Consider the following 19,518-nt stretch of genomic DNA (forward strand, 5'->3'; position numbering starts at 1 on the left):
AAGTATGCTACTTGCGAGTAAAGTATATGACCTTCAAATGCAGTGATGTCTCGGCAAACTGCAGTGCTGTCAGAATGACAACAAACATGACACCATCATACAGGTGTTGCCATTATATACTTGCATTCTAATTTCTGATAATTTATGCTGTTAGTGTGCTAGTAAAGTCATGCATTTCTCATCATTTCCACCACCCCAGCAGATGCCTTTGATTTTATATTACTAAGGATGACCCACTTCATTATCATTATCATTATTATTGAAACTTCATCTTTTTTTTTTGGAAGTGTGTGTGTATAGGGTTTCAGCTTACCAAAAGGGTTATGAATTATCAAGAAGTGGTAATTCTGCTACTCTAACTGCTTATGGAACTGGGAAATTATACTATTTGATATTTCGTGTAATTATTTTTGCTTCCTGTTCCAAATACCTTAATTGATGTAACAGTAATATTTCATTATGGAATTCAAGATATATAGTCTTTCTTGGATGCAGTAAAAGTGTTACACTCAATTTGCCAGCAAATTTGGAAAACTTAACAGTGGCCACAGGATTGGAAAAGGATCAATTTACATTCCAATTCCAAAGAAAGGCAGTGCCAAAGAATGTTCAAACTATCGCACCATTGCACTCATGTCTCATGCTAGTAAAGTTATGCTTAAAATCCTACAAAATCCTAGACTCCAGCAATATGTGGATCGAGAACTATCAGACGTACAGGCAGGATTTCGAAGAGGCAGAGGAACTAGAGATCAAATTGCCAACATACGCTGGATCATGGAGAAAGCTAGAGAGTTCCAGAAAAACATCTACTTCTGCTTCATTGACTATGCTAAAGCCTTTGATTGTGTGGATCATAACAAACTGTGGCAAGTTCTTAAAGAGATGGGCGTACCAGACCATCTTATTTGTCCCTTGAGAAACCTATATGCGGGTCAAGAAGCAACAGTGAGAACTGGACACGGAACCACTGATTGGTTCAAAATTGGGAAAGGAGTCCAGCAAAGCTGTATACTGTCGCCCTGCCTATTTAACTTATATGCAGAGCACATCATGAGAAAGGCAGGACTAGATGAATCAAACGTTGGAATTAAGAAAGTGAAGAAGAACTAAAGAGCCTCTTGTTGCAGGTGAAGAAGGAGAGTGCAAAACTTGGATTGAAACTTAACATTAAGAAAACCAAGATCATGGCATCCGGCCCTCTCAATTCCTGGCAAATAGATGGGGAAGAAATGGAGGTAGTGACAGATTTTATTTTCCTGGGCTCCAAGATCACTGCAGATGGGGACTGTAGCCAAGAAATTAAAAGATGCTTGCTCCTGGGGAGGAAAGCCATGGCAAATCTAGACAACACACTAAAAAGCAGATATATCACCCTGTCAACAAAAGTGCATATAGTCAAGGCTATGGTCTTCCCAGTTGCAATGTATGGCAGTGAAAGTTGGACCATAAAAAAGGCTGAGCACCAAAGAATCGAGGTGTTTGAACTCTGGTGCTGGAGAAGACTCCTGCGAGTCCCTTGGACTGCAAGGCGATCAAACCGGTCAGTCCTAGAGGAGATCAACCCTGACTGCTCTTTAGAAGGCCAGATCGTGAAGCTAAAACTCAAATACTTTGGCCACCTAATGAGAAGGAAGGACTCACTGGAGAAGAGCCTAATGCTGGGAAAGATTGAGGGCAATAGACGAAGGGGACGACAGAGAATGAGGTGGCTGGATGGAGTCACTGAAGCAGTAGGCGTGACCTTAAATGGACTCCAGAAGATGATAGAGGACAGGAAGGCCTGGAGGAACGTTGTCCATGGGGTCGTGATGGGTTGGACACAACTTCGCAGCTAACAACAACAAAAACAACAACAGTCTTTCTTGTCCTTTTTTCTTCTCAAATTATCTGTTCAATATATATTCAGTTTTGTTCAATCCAAATTCTGGCAAATTACATAAAAGAGAAATACACTTTGCCCTCTCGAATGGATGACAATTGAAGAGAAAAGACGTAGCTACTTGAACCTGGAAGTGAACATCTTTGTGAAAGTTTTGCTTTTGGGGAATATACTTGCCTCAGGAGAAATTCCACTTTAGCTGGTCTGAGAATAAAATGTTAATCAAATGCCTACAAGAAATTTATGTATGTGATCTGGAGCATCCCATATTATCCAGTTCCTATATGTGGATGATCATCTTTGCCCTCAAAACAGCTCAACTCCAATTACCCCTGCCACATATTAAAAGCAAACTGCATGGACATTATCTATTCAACACGGCAAACAGACAAAAACTTGAAAGACTTGAAAGTAGCAAGCAGTGAATTAATCAAGAAGACAATTTTCTTTCAATTCAAGGGTGAAGGTTCTAATAGCATTCTTAGGAATTCTGTCTTTTTCACTGTATAGATCTTTTATGTATAAGTGTTGTTCATTTGTTAGTATACTCTCCCACCTTTCATTCTGGAGCTTAAGGTGGCATGTGAATTGCTTCCTCCTATTAATTTCCCACAGCAACTTTATTATGGGGTAGTAGGTTGGGCTGAGAGAGAATGACTGGCCCACCCAGTGAGCTTCCATGACTGTATGGACTTGATGTGGGTTTACCGACAGTCATCCCAACACCTTAAATACAGGTAGTTTGATTTACAACCCTTTGTTTAGTGACCAAAGTCACAACGGCACTGAAAAATGTGACTTATGACCAGTTTTCACACTTGCGACCATGGGTGGCATCCCATGGTCATGTGATCAAAATTTGGGCACTTGGCAACTGGCATGTATTTATGAGACTTCCGTCGTTCTGTGGTCATGTGATCATCATTTGTAACCTTCCCAGCTGGTTTCTGACAAGCAAAGTCAATGTAGGGGAGGCCAGATTCGCCTCATGACAGTATGATTCACTTAACAACTGCAGCACTTCACTTAACAATTGTGGCAAAAAAAAAAGTTGTAAAATGGAGCAAAACTCACTTAACTGCCTTACTTGGCAACAGAAATCTTGAGCTCAATTGTGGTTATGCTGAGGACTACCTGTATTACACCCATTAGGCCTCTGTTATATTAGACTTTGAGAAACAACAATATTGCATAATTGGTATTGGGAAATACCAAGAGGAACAGTGACAGAATAAATGTGGAATTTGAGCAGGGAGCTTTGCATATGTTTCTGTTCAGGAACAATTTATTCTTATTCAACCTTAGATAAAATTTGTGCCTTGGCTATGGTGAAAAAAATCTGATGGAACGATGAAGTTCCATATTTTGGGGAACTAAAGTGAAGCATAGTTAACTATTCCGCTGGAGGAAATTTTGTTATTTGTAGTTTTATCCCACCAATGCAAGAGAAAATGGAATTTGCAGGTCAGTTTGAGATAGCCTTAAAATTCATATTCTGCTGGAGTAATTGTCTTATAGCAGCAAGTGCTTTTGGCAAGAAACCACTTGAAGATGGTGGATCGTAGCAGTCTTCATATAGCTTTTCAAGATGATATTTGGAACTCAACATGGAAACAGAACAGTGTCTAGCAGGCCTCTGTTCTATTTGTTAGCTAGAGCAGCAACTCTTATCATCTGTAGACGTATTTCTTACGACTTACTTCCTTGTGTCTTGCTGATGAGGTTGATGTAGGAGAATGGTGGCGATAGGGCATAGTTGAATAAACCTTTGAGCAAGTCTTACTTTACCTTATATAGCTATTCAATTATTCCAAAAGCTTAGAACATGTTTTGGATGTTTCCATAAACTTGAGATGCAGCAGAATGAAAAATGCACTATTACTGAGGGAGATGCAAAAGAAGAAGAAGAAGAAGAAGAAGAAGAAGAAGAAGAAGAAGAAGAAGAAGAAGAAGAAGAAGACTATCTCCTGGAGTCCTACTGATTCCTGTAGGATTTTGTTCTGGGCATAATCTGTATTTAATGTGTGTGTGTGTGTATAATCTGTATTTAATGTGTGTGTGTGTGTATATATATATATATATATATATATATATATATATATATATATATATATATATATATATATATATATATATATATATATATATATATATATATATATATATATATATATATATATTAGACATATCAAAATTTTTATCTCCCTCTCAGAGAACTCAAGCTGCATTGCAAGCAGTGAATGCTGTACAGTCTGGAGGCATGGCCCTCACGGGTGCTCCGATGACTGACGGTGGGCTGCCTCCTGGTCAGAGTCCGGTTCTTCGAATTATTGTGGAAAATCTCTTCTACCCTGTTACTCTAGAAGTGCTATATCAGGTATAAACAAATGTTCCTTCTTGTTGTAATTATTTATTTGGATACATTTAGCCTTAAAATATTGGCTATTAGTTGTGTTTTTCCCCTTACCAAATATCTTAAGCCCAGAATGGTTGTCCTTCCTCTAATTCCTCTAATTCAAATGAAAAAGTAACACAAACCAATTATTTACTAGAGAGTAACTTGCGTGCTGTAACAATACCACAGACAGCGCTAGTGATTCAGCCAGCAGGATCGTGCCTATCTGTTTCCTTCTCTGTTTCTTGTACACTCCAGATTAAGTATTGACTTATGAATTGAATTCAAGTCAGGGAGCACAGTGAATACATAATAACGCGATTCTGTAGAATTGAAAGGAGAAACTGGAATGAATAAATTTTGTTAGATCGTAGCTTTAGGGTACATTTAATCCCAATACTACATCATTGTGGATTATTATGGTGGTGGAAAGCTTTTGAATGGCCAGGTTGCAAATATAACACCTCTCTTTGGATGATTACGGCGGCCATGGCCAAGGGTTGCATAAGCTGCTTTGAAAGCCATTTCTGATCATCTCTGCCTGTTTGTTTTGTTTGCTTTACAAAATGGAAAGCTGCTTCCCCCACCCACCCCAATGAAGCCAAACAGATGTTCACACACATACATATGGAAACAGCTAGGAATAACTTCCAAAACACCTGCACGAGGCTTGCAAAGGACACAGCTGCTTTAGCAATTCAAAGAGATTCTATGTTTTGTGTTGCAAAGCAACCCTTTCAAATGCTTTATGCAGCCTTGTTTTGTCATTTGTACATACTGTCGGAACTGTGCTACTCTTTAGTCTTTATTGTTTCTTTAATGTGATTATTTACCTTATTTCCATTAAATATTGGGGGGTAGCCTTTCAAGCTTAGGTGGTATTTTCCTTGCAGCAAAAACAGTAATGTAACTGGCCAGTTTAACTAAATGATGTTTAAATATAATTTGCACATATTGAAGAAAAATCAGTCTTTATTATTTTTGTGTTTATTGAGAGAACTGTTTCACTTATGAAATTTGTTATAACCCCCAGTGGGTATCATTCTTAACATTAATACCATGGTCAGGGTGCTACACTTCCAAATTACAATAAAAATCCCCATGCGTGTAAATTTAGATTGTTTGAAATAATCATTATATCCCAAACTCCCAAGAAAGTATTAATGCATGAATTGACTTGTTTGAACTTTTTATTTAGATCTTCTCCAAGTTTGGAACAGTTTTGAAGATCATAACCTTTACAAAGAATAATCAGTTCCAGGCCTTGCTTCAGTATGCTGATCCTTTGAATGCACAGTATGCCAAAATGGTAACTTTGCGAATAGACTCCTAATATGCTTGCATTGTAACAGTTTACTGCATGTGAAATGCCTTATTTTTCTGGTGCTATGTGACACAAGTATTGTGCTGCAGTTTTACAGTACAGAAATAATGTGCAAAAATCATTTCATATAGCTATTTCTTTGCATTACGGTATAATATAATTCTTTGAAATTCAGAGACTGCATAAACATTTGTGTGAGATGAAGGGACATAATTGTGCATTATAAACATCCTTCATTGAAACGTTGGTAGGGCAATATGTAGAATGCAGCTTTCCAAAGGCCTATTTCATTGGCTGTCCAGGGGTGCCTACAATTTTCTCCCATCCTTTTTTCCCCTTTACCACTGCTGTAAAAAGAAGCAGATGCTAGCGTGATTGTTCCAGTTTTGAAAGATTACTCCGGCAAGCCTTTAGGACCGATAGTAAAAACTTTTCAGAACAGCTGTGCAAGTTCTAAACAGGTGCACCACGAAGGCTATTTGATTAATTATTCAAATCTTCTGATAAGAGCTGTGTATCATTTAATAGCTACATTTTACTAACTTGATAGCATCAGTGATGCAACCTAAGCATGATGGTGTGTAGTCTCAAAGAAATCCAATTTCAAAACGATACTTGGGGTATAATTTAAGTATAACAGAGTTACAAAATTCTGGCAATATGGTCCCTTTAGTTTACAAAGCACATAAAACAACGGGCCAAAGCAACATTGAGAATACGAACTCATTTGCCCTTTGCTTCAACCAGAATGTATGTTCACACTGCAACTGTTCATGTGTTTATGTGATCTAAATTCCCAAAACTCCTGGAAACATTTCACAACCTCAACTTTATATACGCGTGTGTGTGCATGTGTGTGTGTGTGTAAATATTTTGGCTTGCTAACAAAGAATAAAGGGAGCAAACCAAAATATTTACACAAATATGAGCTGCCACTGCTGTGGCTACTGCCTGTAGATGGCCTTGGGCTAGGCTGAAACAGGAAATAAGATTTGTCCCGTGTCTGGGACTAAGCAAGTGTATTCTGAATGCTTAACAAACATTTAATAACATACATATACACATACACATACACACATACACATTCATATACATATATATATATACATATATATCTCCATAAGGGACACGGTAGCTCAGTGGGTTAGGACGCTGAGCTTGTCGATCAGATGGTCGGCAGTTTGGCGGGTCGAATCCCAAGTGCTGCGTAGCAGAGTGAGCGCCTGTTACTCATCCCACCTTCTGCCAACCTAGCAGTTCGAAAGCACGTAAAAATGCAAGTAGAAAAATAGGGACCACTACAGTGGGAAGGTAACAGCATTCCGTGCGCCTTTGACATCTAGTCATGCTGGCCACATGACCACGGAGACGTCCTCGGGCAAGCGCTGGCTCTTCGGCTTTGAAACGGAGATGAGCACCTGCCCCTAGAGTCGGAAATGACTAGCACGCATGTGCGGGGGAACCTTTACCTTTACCTTTATGTCTCCATAGGCTCTGGATGGTCAGAATATCTATAATGCTTGCTGCACTCTTCGCATTGATTTCTCCAAGCTAACAAGCCTTAATGTAAAATATAACAACGATAAGAGCAGAGACTTCACACGTCTGGACCTTCCTTCAGGGGATGGGCAGCCTTCACTTGACCCTAATATGGCTGCTGCTTTTGGTAAGAACTCTTCCTTTGTCGTTGGAGGTAGAACAAATGGCTCCTGCCTTTTACCATGGGGCTACTGAAGTTTTTCTTTACACAAAGAGACGTGCTGTGATAGATAGCGATAAAATGTGTCTCCCGTGATGTGGAAGAAGTGGCTTTGAAAAATACTTATTGTTAGTATGAGGACCCAGATTGTTGGCGGCAATTAAGCTGAATGCCGCTTGGGGTGTGTGTGAAAGCCCTAATAAGCAGGCATATACATAGAATGAAGGCTACTGCTAAGCTTGTAAGCCGCCCTGAGTCTTCGGAGAAGGGCGGGTTATAAATGGAATTAAAATAAAAAAAAAATAAAAAAATAGTATAGGTCAGGGGTTGGCAAACTTGGCTCTTTAATGACTCGTGGACTTCAGCTCCCAGAATTCCTGAGCCAGCCATGCTGGCTCAGGAATTCTGGGAGTTGAAGTCCACGGGTCATAAAAGAACCAAGGTTGCCTACCCCTGGTATAGGTTATGATGTTAGATTAATAATTATGTTTTTTTTTAATTGTAGCACTGCTGCTTATGAAAGGTATCTCAGTTATGAAACTGTTAAGAGCCAAAGTTGAGATTCTCTTCGTACTTTTTGTGTCCTATGCATCACTGAGGATGCGAAAGAGAGTTTGTCAAATTTGGGCCTTTTTAAAAAGAAAAAAGAAAAAAAGAAAGGAACATTTTCCTCTGTGTATTTGGAAGGAACGGGCAAAAATTCACTTTTACAACTTTGCTTTGTTCATTCTTGCACAACCTTTTGCCAGCATCTGTTGGAAATCGCCACCAAACTTTTTCTTCCTTAGCTAACCCAGAAAAAAAACAACGAAGATATATTTTGTTTCCTTTTATTTCAGGGGAAATTTTATTTGTAAAAAGCGAAGGACACTGACTCTTTACACAGCTCTGATGAGGCTATAATCTTACAATAATGTTACTGTACTCTAGAGGGTAATTATTATTGTTGTAGAATTTGGAACAGAAGCACTGATGGGTCCTTGCTGTCCCTGCCCCATCTCCAATTGAAACAAGAACTTGAGTCCAGCGTTGAACTCAAAAGCTTTTGGAGCTGTATCAAACCTTATCTTTATCCATACATTCTCCGTGCTAAGTAGTAACCACTGTCAGCCTTGCCCAGAAAGGGTACTTTTGAAAATAATCAATATACTGTATTTTAGTTATATTTAATATATTGGGGTTCAACGTATTGATCTCAAGATAGCTCAAATAAAACATTTTTTTTTTTGAAAAAAAATCTGAGTATTTCTAAAGTAGGCAGAGAAAAAAAAACTCTTAACCCTTTCTTCTAAAAGTGCAGTGGAAACCATTCCCCCTTGCAGAAAGCTATTCTTATTTCTTTTATATCTTTTATTCTGTAGAAAGATATTCTTAGTGTTCTAAACCAGCCCTCTTCTCGCACCCCTAATCAAAGGAAGAGTCTGGAAAGCGTCCAAGATCAAAAGGCTTCTGCCAAGTTTTAATTACACTGTTACAAAAATACAAGAGCTTGACTTCTCAAAGAAAAAGTTGCTTTCAGCAACTAGCCCCTCCCCAAACACTTCTTTTATAGAGAGCTCAGGGCGTGGTCTCCCTGTGCCTCCTCCCGAGGAGTCCCATAGCCTTCCTTTGTTTGTCCCTGCTCGTCTGCCTCCTGCGTCGGGCGTCCTTGAACAGGGCCAGCTGTGGGTCATCATCCTCCGCACTCTCGGGCTCACACAGCTGAGAAGAGGTTCCCGGCTGAGGACTCTGCAAAGTCTCCAAATCATCATCAGCCGGTTCGTTTCCCTCCTCCCCCACATCTGAGTCCTCCGATACATCGGACCCGGCTGTCGGGCCCACAGGCTGGCCCTGAGTCACAACACTTAGGTCTTTCTCTTCTGGTTAGCCGTGATATTCTCTAGGGATAGCCCATCAGGAATTGAGCTCAGGAACTAAAACAGGAGCTTTAGGACTTTAATCTTCAGAACTAGGAACAGAACCAGATTTTTGAGAATTATATTTATCTCAAATTTAGCCTGGGCTTTGTAGTTTTCTCAGGTATTCATCCAGGCAGGTAATTGATTGCTACAGGCTTGCTCAGTTGGGAGCACCAGATGAGCAATGTTCTGGCAGAAATTTGTCCTGGAAAGAATTTCCCAAACCTTGCATTTGTATTTTTGTGAACAAGGTGCACTCTGATCCCAGACATTTTTGCTCACAATAGATGAATGCAGGATTTTGTGAATTTCCTTTCCTCCTGTTCAGCTGTTTCTATGACTAACTATCTAAATACACAAAACTCTGAAATACAGTATTACTGAAATACAGTAAACTCTGAACCTAAGCTTAAAAGAATTAGAAGAACAGGTAAATGGCAGTATTAAGACGAGAAAACATACTCACTTTTTCTTTCAAGCAGCCATATGTTGACCCAGTGTCAAGTGGACTAATTAATTTGTTAAGATATCTATTTGTGTGATCCTGCAAAGGGAGTTTACATGCTGTATGCGAAAACTCTACTATTCTTGGGTGGAAATACAAGGTATTGTATGTATTTGATATCAGTATTCACGCAGGCCCTATCTGGCTGAATAAGCTCTTTGTTGCTGAATGTTTGCATAATGAATTATAATGGAGAGCAGAAGTGTAAATTAAATGATGAATGCCTATATTGCCAAATACAAGTCACAATACCAATGCATGCTGTATTATAACTATAAAATATACAGGGTTTTGCAGTATTTGTGTAACTGCCATATTGTGACTAAAGATAAGAGGTTTAGGAAGCTGTTGAGTTCAGACAACATGAAAGGTTGTAGTCCTGAATGTGGCAATTTCCTGCTGTTTCCAAAGCACCATAGCTGTAGCATGTGAATTGGTCTCATGAAATAGAGCCTGCTTGATTTCTTTGCTCAGTGCTTATTTCCACACATCATATTCTACGTTGTGTATAAGTTGCTGCAATTGTTTTTAATGCCATGGTTCCACCTTTCAATCAGTTAAGAGAATAACTTAATATTCTCTTCAGAGAATAAGCAGTTTGATAGCATAAAGCAGCTGCTGTATTTTTCCTGCTATCTCATTGGAGGTGGGGGGTGGGAAATGAATCTAATCGTCTAATTTAACATAAAAAGAAAAATGAAGCACATGGCCCTTGTTAATAAACTACAGACAAAGGTTAACATGTGTACATGCTGTTTGCACTTGGGTTTTTGGTTCTTCAGTGTCCTGTGAGAGAAGCGGATCCTAAAATGCCTATTGGAATTATACCCATCTTGAGGAAGAAGATTGTACAGCTGTTATTCATCACTTAATTGACAGTATAGGCTTCAAATAGAAGCAGAGCAGAGAATCACACAAACTGAATTGAACAGGGGATATATTCATCCCATGCAATAAGTCTTAAGACAAAAATCTTTCCTTTAGGAGTTGAGTAACTTTTTACTTTCTCTAGAAATTAACCTTCTGCAATCTGGGCTAATTTGTTTTCCTTATTTCAGGCACTCCAAGTATCATCTCCTCACCATACGCAGGGGCAGCTGGCTTTGCTCCTGCCATTGGCTTCCCCCAAGCTGCAGGTAAAGTCTTTCTTAGTATAGCAAATATCTGATTTTTCTTCCTTTAATATTTCGTTTCGGTTTGTTAAATATTTATTAGAACCAAAAGCCGACAAATGTGTTGGCTGCTTTTTAATAGTGTGGGTCACGTGGTGTTATTTTATTTTATTTAACAGCGCATTAATGAAGCACTAAAAATATAGCTTTTGATATTGCTTGACTATTTTTCTGTACCTGATGTTTTGAATTCCAGTTAGAAAATTTTAAGTTATTCGATTGTAATCGGGCAGGTCAGTATAAGAGAGTGTTTTATCCACATATAACTGCTAGCAGGAAACACGAGAATCCAAGTCTTGAGTAATATGGCATTTTGAAGGAATCCTTCTTCCATAAAGCATGGGGAGAAGTTTAAAAGATTGGGATGAGAGTTTGATTTGATTCAGTTTGCTGTTTCAAAATGGAATTTAGACATAAGCTATGATATTTAATCCAGTGAGGAGAAATAGATTGCTGTGCATTTCCAGATTAAATGTACTTTTAATATGAGAAATAAAAAAATGAAGTTACCTTTGTTTTTACTGAAATGCTTTTTTGGAACTCTTGGCTGTTCCAGGTTTATCGGTCTCGGCTGTTCCTGGCGCACTTGGTCCTCTTGCAATTTCCACCTCTGCAATGACTGGGCGGATGGGTCTCTCAGGAGTTACAGGATTGCCTGGAAATTCTGTGTTACTTGTTAGCAATCTTAATCCTGATGTAAGGCTAACACACACGTGCATATGCCCCAGCTCAAACATAGTTTTTGTTTTAATCGTTTTTATTCTTTTGGAAAAGAAAAAAGTCACAAACCCACAAAAAGAATATATATCTTACATTGTAAACAAAAAAACCCATCCGTGTGTGTGTGTGTATGTATGTATGTATATGTATACATGTGTATATACGTGTGTATTTGTATGTGTGTGTGTGTGTATATATATATATATATATATATATATATATATATATATATATATGTATGTGTATGTATATATGTGTGTATATGTATATGTGTATACACACATATACATATGTGTATACACACACACACATACAAACACCCGCGAAAACCTCAGAAAACATATATATATATATATATATATATATATATATATATATATATATATATATATATATATATGCATGCTAATGTGACATTCATGTCCTTAATTAACCTCTGTCAAGTGCACTTGAAAACAAGGAAAGGGGGTAATTAAACATAGAAACTTAATAAATACAAATATTAAGTAATCCTCCAAGTTCGACTCCTACTGAAGTATTTGCTCAAATAAAGAAAAAGAGGTAAGGTCTTCACACCATTGGATAATTCACTGAACATGAGAGTCATTCCAACCCTGTAGTTATCAAGGTTTGTGTCTGCGCGTGTGTCTATAAAAGCAGTGACATTTTCCATTGTCTTCCTGTTACTTTCTGAATAGCTGGTAAAAGAATGTAAGCATCCTCAAAAACCACTGATTCTTTCAGAACAAAATCAGTATATTAAGTAACTGATTTTCAAAAGGAAATATTATAATACATATCCCCATTGTTAATAACCCATTACATTTTTACTATTAACTGAACTTGCCACTTTTTTCTTAAGAAGTTGTGACATGCAAAAGTATTTTGTAATTAATTGTAAATGTATAATAACATGACATATGGCCAGAATTGCCTTTATTACATTGGTGTACCAGACATTCCAGTTCCTTGTACTGTACTTCCTTATGATCTGGACTATCTGATACAGTTATGGCAGGTTGTATAAAAAGATATTAAACTTTCTAGTGCCAGAACAATTCTCTTTTCCCAATAAAAATACATTTAAATTCAGCCATAGATATATGCCAAAGCTGATTTTAATAATATTGCAGCCCCCAGTATCTCATTTTACACTTAGTTGAACTGCCAACTATTATAATTAAATTTAATTTAATTTAATTTAATAACATTTATATACCGCCCTTCTCCCTGAGGACTCAGGGCGGTTCACAGGGCAGAATAAAATACCAAATACAAACATTAAAAAGAGATTAAACAGTTGCCCTAGTTAAAACAATAGGAGTACAATTCTAAAAACCCCAAGATAAAATTAAGAGACCAAAGATAAAACAACCCCACCGATCCCCATCAGGCTAGGCCAGCTTGTACAAACAAAAATGTCTTGAGATCGCGACAAAAGGAGCGAAGATCGGGCGCCATCCGGAGCTCTACCGGTAGCTGATTCCACAGCTCCGGAGCGCCCACAGAGAAGGATCTCCCCCTGGGGGCCACCAATCGACATTCTCTGATCGGTGGCACCCTGAGGAGGCCCTCTCTGTGGGAACGCACAGGGCGCAGGGAGCTTGATGCCGGCAGCAGATGTTCCCTAAGGTACTCCGGCCCCATGCCATGGAGGGCTTTAAACACCGTTACCAGTACCTTGAATCTCACCCGGAAGACAACTGGCAACCAATGCAGCTCACGGAGCAGAGGTGTAACGTGGGAGTATCGGGAGACTCCCAACACAACTCTCGCGGCTGCATTCTGTACCAGTTGGAGCTTCCGGGTGGTCCTCAAGGGCAGCCCCATGTAGAGAGCGTTGCAGTAGTCCAGACGAGAGGACATGAGCGCATGAGTGACCGTGCACAAATCATCCCGGCTAAGATAGGGCCGCAACTGGCGCACCAGGCGAACCTGGGTGAAGGCCCCCCTAGTCACAGCTCCTATATGGTCTTCCAAGGTGAGCCGTGAATCTAGGAGGACTCCCAAGTTGCGAGCCCTATCTACGGGGGGTAATAGTTCACCCCCCATAGCCAGAGGTGGAATGTCCGAATAGACCCGGGATGAAGGTATGCAAAGCCACTCAGTCTTGTCGGGGTTGAGTTGAAGTCTGTTCCTCCCCATCCAGACCCGAACCGCCTCCAGGCAACGGGACATCACGTTGAGGGCATCACTGGGGTGGTTTGGGGTCGAAAAGAAAAGTTGGGTATCATCAGCGTACTGATGATACCCAACTCCAAAGCCACGAATGATCTCACCCAGCGGTTTCATATAGATGTTGAACAGGAGAGGCGAGAGGACCGACCCCTGAGGAACTCCACAAATGAGAGACCTCGCGGTCGACCTCTGCCCCCCTGCCAACACCGACTGCGAACGTCCCAAGAGATAGGAGGAGAACCACTGTAAAACTGTGCCTCCCACTCCCAGTCCCCTGAGACGCCGCAGCAAGATACCATGGTCGATGGTATCGAAAGCCGCCGAGAGGTCTAATAGGACTAGAACAGAGGAATGCCCCCTGTCCCGAGCCCTCCAGAGATCATTCACCAGCGCGACCAATGCCGTCTCCGTGCTGTGCCTGGGCCTGAAACCCGATTGGTACGGGTCTAGATAATCCGCTTCATCCAGGACCAGAGGGAGCTGATGCGCCACCACACTCTCAACAACCTTCGCAAGAAAGCGAAGGTTGGAGACAGGACGAAAGTTGTTCAATACAGCTGGGTCCAGGGCAGGCTTCTTGAGGAGAGGCCTCACCACCGCCTCCTTCAAGACGGCGGGGAAGATACCCTCACTCAGAGAAGCCGATATAACTGCCTGGAACCAGCTGCGTGTCCTCTCCCGGGCTGCATAGACCAGCCAGGAAGGGCACGGGTCCAATAAACATGTGGTGGTGCTCAGCCTCCCCATGATCCTGTCCACTTCCTCCGGAGTCACAGAATCAAACTCCTCCCAGGTGATATCGACAAGACCGCCCGTGTCCTGATCGTCAGACTCTGCCCAGTCAGAGTCCAGACCGGTCCGAATCCGAGCGATTTTGTCCGACAGATGTTGGTTAAACTCCTCGGCACGACCCTGCAAGGGATCCTCCCTCACCTCCTGATTTATGCTATCTAAACAATCATATGGTCTTAACCAATAAGAAACATGGCTAAATGATGTGAATTATATACAGTACTACAGTATAGAATATGTTGAAACAAACATACACAGTAACTATATGATAATTCCAGATTTACAAATTACATATTACAAAATGGTTGTCTTGTTATTCTGTGCAGGCAATCACACCAGATGGGCTTTTTATCTTGTTTGGTAAGTTTAGTTTCTATATACAAAAATACATAACATTCTCTTGAGAAGCTAATATTTCATGTTGAAATACAAATTGTAATTGCTTTGTGTTCTTAAAAATATTGGGTGACATCTGTATATTTGTTTATTTATAGGAACCTGATTCTTTTGTAAATAATAATTAGAATCTATCTGACTTGTAGATTTTCATATCTGTGTTGTTTTGTATATGTGAATTCAAATGCATTTTACTTTGCAGGTGTTTATGGTGATGTCCACCGTGTAAAAATCATGTTTAATAAGAAGGAAAATGCCTTAGTTCAAATGGCAGATGCAACTCAAGCCCAACTAGGTATGAACAGTGCTAATCAAATATAGTGTGATTGCATTGTATAAACTGCTTATTTCATTTACTTTATAGTAAACATTATAGTTTTTCTTTTTTCAAAAACAAACAGCAAAACTCTTAAGAATTGAAGTTAAATGTTACTGCTGCTTTTACCTCTGCAACAAGATATTGATTTTCATTTGATTAAAAATTCATTTGGTTTTTTTCAACTGAAGATTCTTCAATGTGAAGTTAATGCATGCTTCATTTGCTATACTTTATTAATTGTGCATAGTGATCTGCTTCTCTTGTAAATAATAACTAGAGTACACCTGATCCTAATTCAGAAACATTATAAAATGAAACAAACATGGTGGTGCAGTGGTTATAATGCAGTATTGCAGGCTGACTCTGCCCACTGACAGGAGTTTGATCCTGACCGGCTGAAGGTTGACTCATCCTTCCATACTTCCACGGCTGGTAAAACGAGGACCCAGATTTTGGGGGGGCACTATGAAATGGTATATAAACCTAAGTGCTGTTGCTATTGCTATTTTTGCTGCAAATAGCATACTGGAAATCAGCGTAGTTGAAAATTAGCAAAAAGTGACTCTAATATACTAACTGATTATTGGAACAGATCTTTTAAAAGTACCCCTTGGTACAGTATCTTTTTATTTAATTTTCCCCAATCTTAACTTCATTGTCTTAAATACTTCAGCCATGAATCATTTAAGTGGACAAAAACTATATGGGAAAACACTCCGTATTACACTCTCAAAGCATCAAACAGTACAGCTCCCTCGTGAGGGTCAAGAGGACCAGGGCCTAACCAAGGACTATGGCAATAGCCCTTTGCATCGCTTTAAGAAGCCTGGCTCCAAAAATTTCCAAAATATCTTCCCTCCATCTGCCACTCTTCACCTCTCCAACATTCCGTAAGTACGTCCAGATATAAGGAAGGCTTGCTCAAGAGGGCTGTTGTGTCTCCCTCCTTTCCTCTCAAGCCTAAAAATGTGATTTGTTGCCCTCTTCATCAGATGCTTGAGGGAATCTGCTGCATTATAGGCCAGTTCAGGATAGGAGTAGCTGACTTGAGAGGTTGGTCATGGCACACGCTTCTGAGTTTGTGATAGTGGCAAAAACTCCCACTTCTGAGTTTGAAGAGAACATTTTGAAAAAAAAGGTGTTTCTCATTACATTTGGGGCATCCAGAGTCCATTGTATTATTGTCCTGCCAATTTTATTACTAGGATATGATAATATTGCAAAACAACAGCAACAAAAGCAACAACCCTGAATTTATAAATTTGCACACGGGGTCGTTTTTTCTGAAGTTTCTTTTTGCCAGTAGCAGTTTGTTCTACATGAGAGGAAAGCTGTTTCTGAAATCTACTGGTATCTGAATCACAGAATTCTTGTGCCTGTTTATAAGTTGTAGTTTCGTGTGCATAAATTAAATAATTTGTAGAGTAGATTAGAAACATCAGAGTGGTGCAGTAATCACAAGAACCTTTTTTTCTTTTTTGCCCTAAATACGACCTAGCGCTGTCGCATCGCAATGTTGTACCATAAAATGTATTTATAATGCCACAGGCCTATAAAAAGCTTTAATTATCTGTGAGAGTTTTATTTGGTTACAGTTAGGGACCAAAGGGAAAGCAGTAAAAACTATTAGCTAATAAAACTAGATGAAAAATTAGCATATTAGAGATGGTAGATGTAGTGACAATCATAAATATTGACAGTCTTCTGTGCAAGACATATTTAGCCAGAACATCCAAGCTTGAGCATAATTCAAATCCAGCATCTTCTAACAGCAATTGCACTTGAACAAAATTTGACAAGTTTTTGAGAATAGAGATCTCACTAGATCGATATCTGAGGAAAAGGTGTGCAACTTCAATATCAGGCCAACCTGTACAGTTAGTAAGTAGGGAAATATTAACTTGGAGTGTCAAGTGCTCCTATGATATCAAGGGAAGCACAATAAGACATTTAAAATTGTTGCAATGATCTCATTCAAACATGGCCAGTAGTGTGTGATACCTTTTATACTAAACATGTAATGGCAAAATCTTAAGCCTTGTTGTAAATATTAAAATAGGAGAGACTGGTGGAGAAAACTTTAGGAATAGCAAAAAGTCTATAGGCCCCATTTGTAATCTGGGACTTTATCATTCTACATATCCAAATCAAATATAATTTGACCTGTTTCCCTAGTCTAAATATTAGCAGGGATTGAGTTGAAAGCCGCTGTGAGGCAAATCTGGGGTTATACCTTTTTCCAGGAGGCAAATGCACCTACAAGCATTAACGGAATAAAGGACCTATAGCAGAAAATCCATGTTAGTCTGTATTGCATTTTCGTGCTGGTTTACCCAGAGACACAGCCCAGTTCCAGCCAAAGGGGTACATTTGGCATGGAATGAGGGACATAAGGCATAGTGCCTTAGCTCAAGGTAATTTGACTCCTGCAAGAATAAAATTGTTTCCATTCTTGGCCTTCATAATCTAAAGACTATTGTTTTATTTTCAGAGGGAAATGTATTCATTTGATGCAATGACCAAAAAAAAAATCCTCTTGACAACTTTAATACTAACCCTCTATTGCAGGGGTCTTCAAACTTGGCCCTTTTACGACTTGTGGACTTCAACTCCCAGAATTCCTCAGCCAGCATGCCTGGCTGAGGAATTCTGGGAGTTGAAGTCCACAAGTCGTAAAAGGGCCAGGTTTGAAGACCCCCTGCTCTATTGTGTCATAAACAGTCATGGATTGGTGTCACTTGATGCACCTGATACTGTAATGGACCTCTGAATTAAAGTGCTATCTACTCATCCTTCAGCTGGCCCAAAACAATGCGGATAGAACATATACTGTCCCCCAGACCAGCATTTCCCAAACATGGCCATTTCCGGATGTAAGGATTTGCAACTCCCCAGCGAATATGGCCACTAATGAGAATGCTGAGAGTTGAAATCTATATATCTGGAAGTTGCCATGGCTGGCAAACATCGCCCTAGGCCAGGGGTAGGCAACCTCGGCTCTTTTATGACTCATGGACTTCAACTCCCAGAATTCCTGAGCCAGCTGACTCAGGAATTCTGGGAGTTGAAGTCCATGAGTCATAAAAGAGCCGAGGTTGCCTACCCCTGGCCTAGGCAATCCCTATCACTATACTGAACTTTTCTGAGTTAGTGCTGGAGGTTGTTTTGAACTATGAGCGGGCCAATTCTTACAGGCAAGATGATTATTCTTTCCGTAACTCACAAATCTGGAGGGAAAATATCCACCAATCTGCAGCAAGATTGGACAGAGTCTTGCTGGGTATCACTGAAATTCACTTCTCCGCTGTTCAGGGTAGCTTCTGGGAGAAAAGAGTCAGATTCTGCCTTGATTGTGCAACAAGCTAAATTCTGTCAAAGCAGAAAAATGAACTAGCTGGGTTAAGATGTCCCTGCCTCTGTTTGCACATGAGTAATTGAAACTGACAAATGGAGGCAACAACAAAATAAGCCCCCCCCCAAAAGCCCAATTTACATTTCTTATGTTCTGGATACTGCAAGGAGAAACAGCGGAGATGCTGCTTCTGAAAGTAAAAATGCTAAAGGGGAATAATGGGGGCGGAATCCCTTCTTCTTTCCCCAAATCAAATAGTTGTCCCTGTCCTTGTTGAAAGCCTGGAGAGGAGTTTTCAAAAATGGAGGTGGGGGTGAAAGATACGAAAGGCATTCGGAAAGCAAAAGCACCATAGGCAGAGCAAGAGCTGGGAGAGAAATAGCTGCAGTGCAGGCTGATTAGAGACCTGAGCAGATGGGCCATGCCAGCACATCCCATCACGCCTGGCTCCATGATAATTGGTAATGTTTTTATGTACCTTGAAACTGTATTTAGATATTGCTAAAGGAGGAGGCTGAAAATAGAATTTTTATACTGGTTCTGCTCACACTTGCCTTACTTATGGGCTGGCTTATCTAATGAGATAAGAATATCCTGAGGAAAAGTGGGAGATTGGTGTCATCAGCACAAGGTTATCTTATTGTTCAGTGCAAATGGGAAGAATATTTTTCTTTTTAGATTCCATGAATATTTGCTAACGTTGGGCACTTAATTCTATGTTACAGGCCTTCTATCACAGTGGATGACCTGAAGAATCTTTTTGCTGGTACTGGGTGTACTGTGAAAGCCTTCAAATTCTTTCCGTAAGTTGTACATTGTGTAAAGAATGCATTCTTGCTATCCATAAGGATAGGAAAAGATCATATGATATTGAATTAATATTGGT

At 39.8% G+C, this 19,518-nt stretch overlaps 1 protein-coding gene across 4 annotated transcripts in view; it reads left to right on the plus strand.

Annotated features, from left to right (window-relative positions):
* The window catches only part of PTBP3 (polypyrimidine tract binding protein 3), a 69,191-nt gene that overhangs the window by 42,519 nt on the left and 7,154 nt on the right, over positions 1-19,518 (plus strand). For all 4 annotated transcript variants that reach the window (XM_083352869.1, XM_083352867.1, XM_083352866.1 and 1 more), the window contains 9 exons: positions 4,095-4,259; positions 5,476-5,586; positions 7,093-7,267; positions 10,762-10,839; positions 11,432-11,571; positions 14,892-14,925; positions 15,164-15,256; positions 15,954-16,170; positions 19,358-19,435. In XM_083352869.1, coding sequence (XP_083208995.1) covers positions 4,095-4,259; positions 5,476-5,586; positions 7,093-7,267; positions 10,762-10,839; positions 11,432-11,571; positions 14,892-14,925; positions 15,164-15,256; positions 15,954-16,170; positions 19,358-19,435 — 1,091 coding nt within the window. The remainder of the gene's footprint in view (positions 1-4,094; positions 4,260-5,475; positions 5,587-7,092; positions 7,268-10,761; positions 10,840-11,431; positions 11,572-14,891; positions 14,926-15,163; positions 15,257-15,953; positions 16,171-19,357; positions 19,436-19,518) is intronic.

The sequence above is a fragment of the Vipera ursinii genome, assembly GCF_947247035.1.
Source record: "Vipera ursinii genome assembly, chromosome: 2".
In the NCBI taxonomy this organism is placed as follows: domain Eukaryota; kingdom Metazoa; phylum Chordata; class Lepidosauria; order Squamata; family Viperidae; genus Vipera; species Vipera ursinii.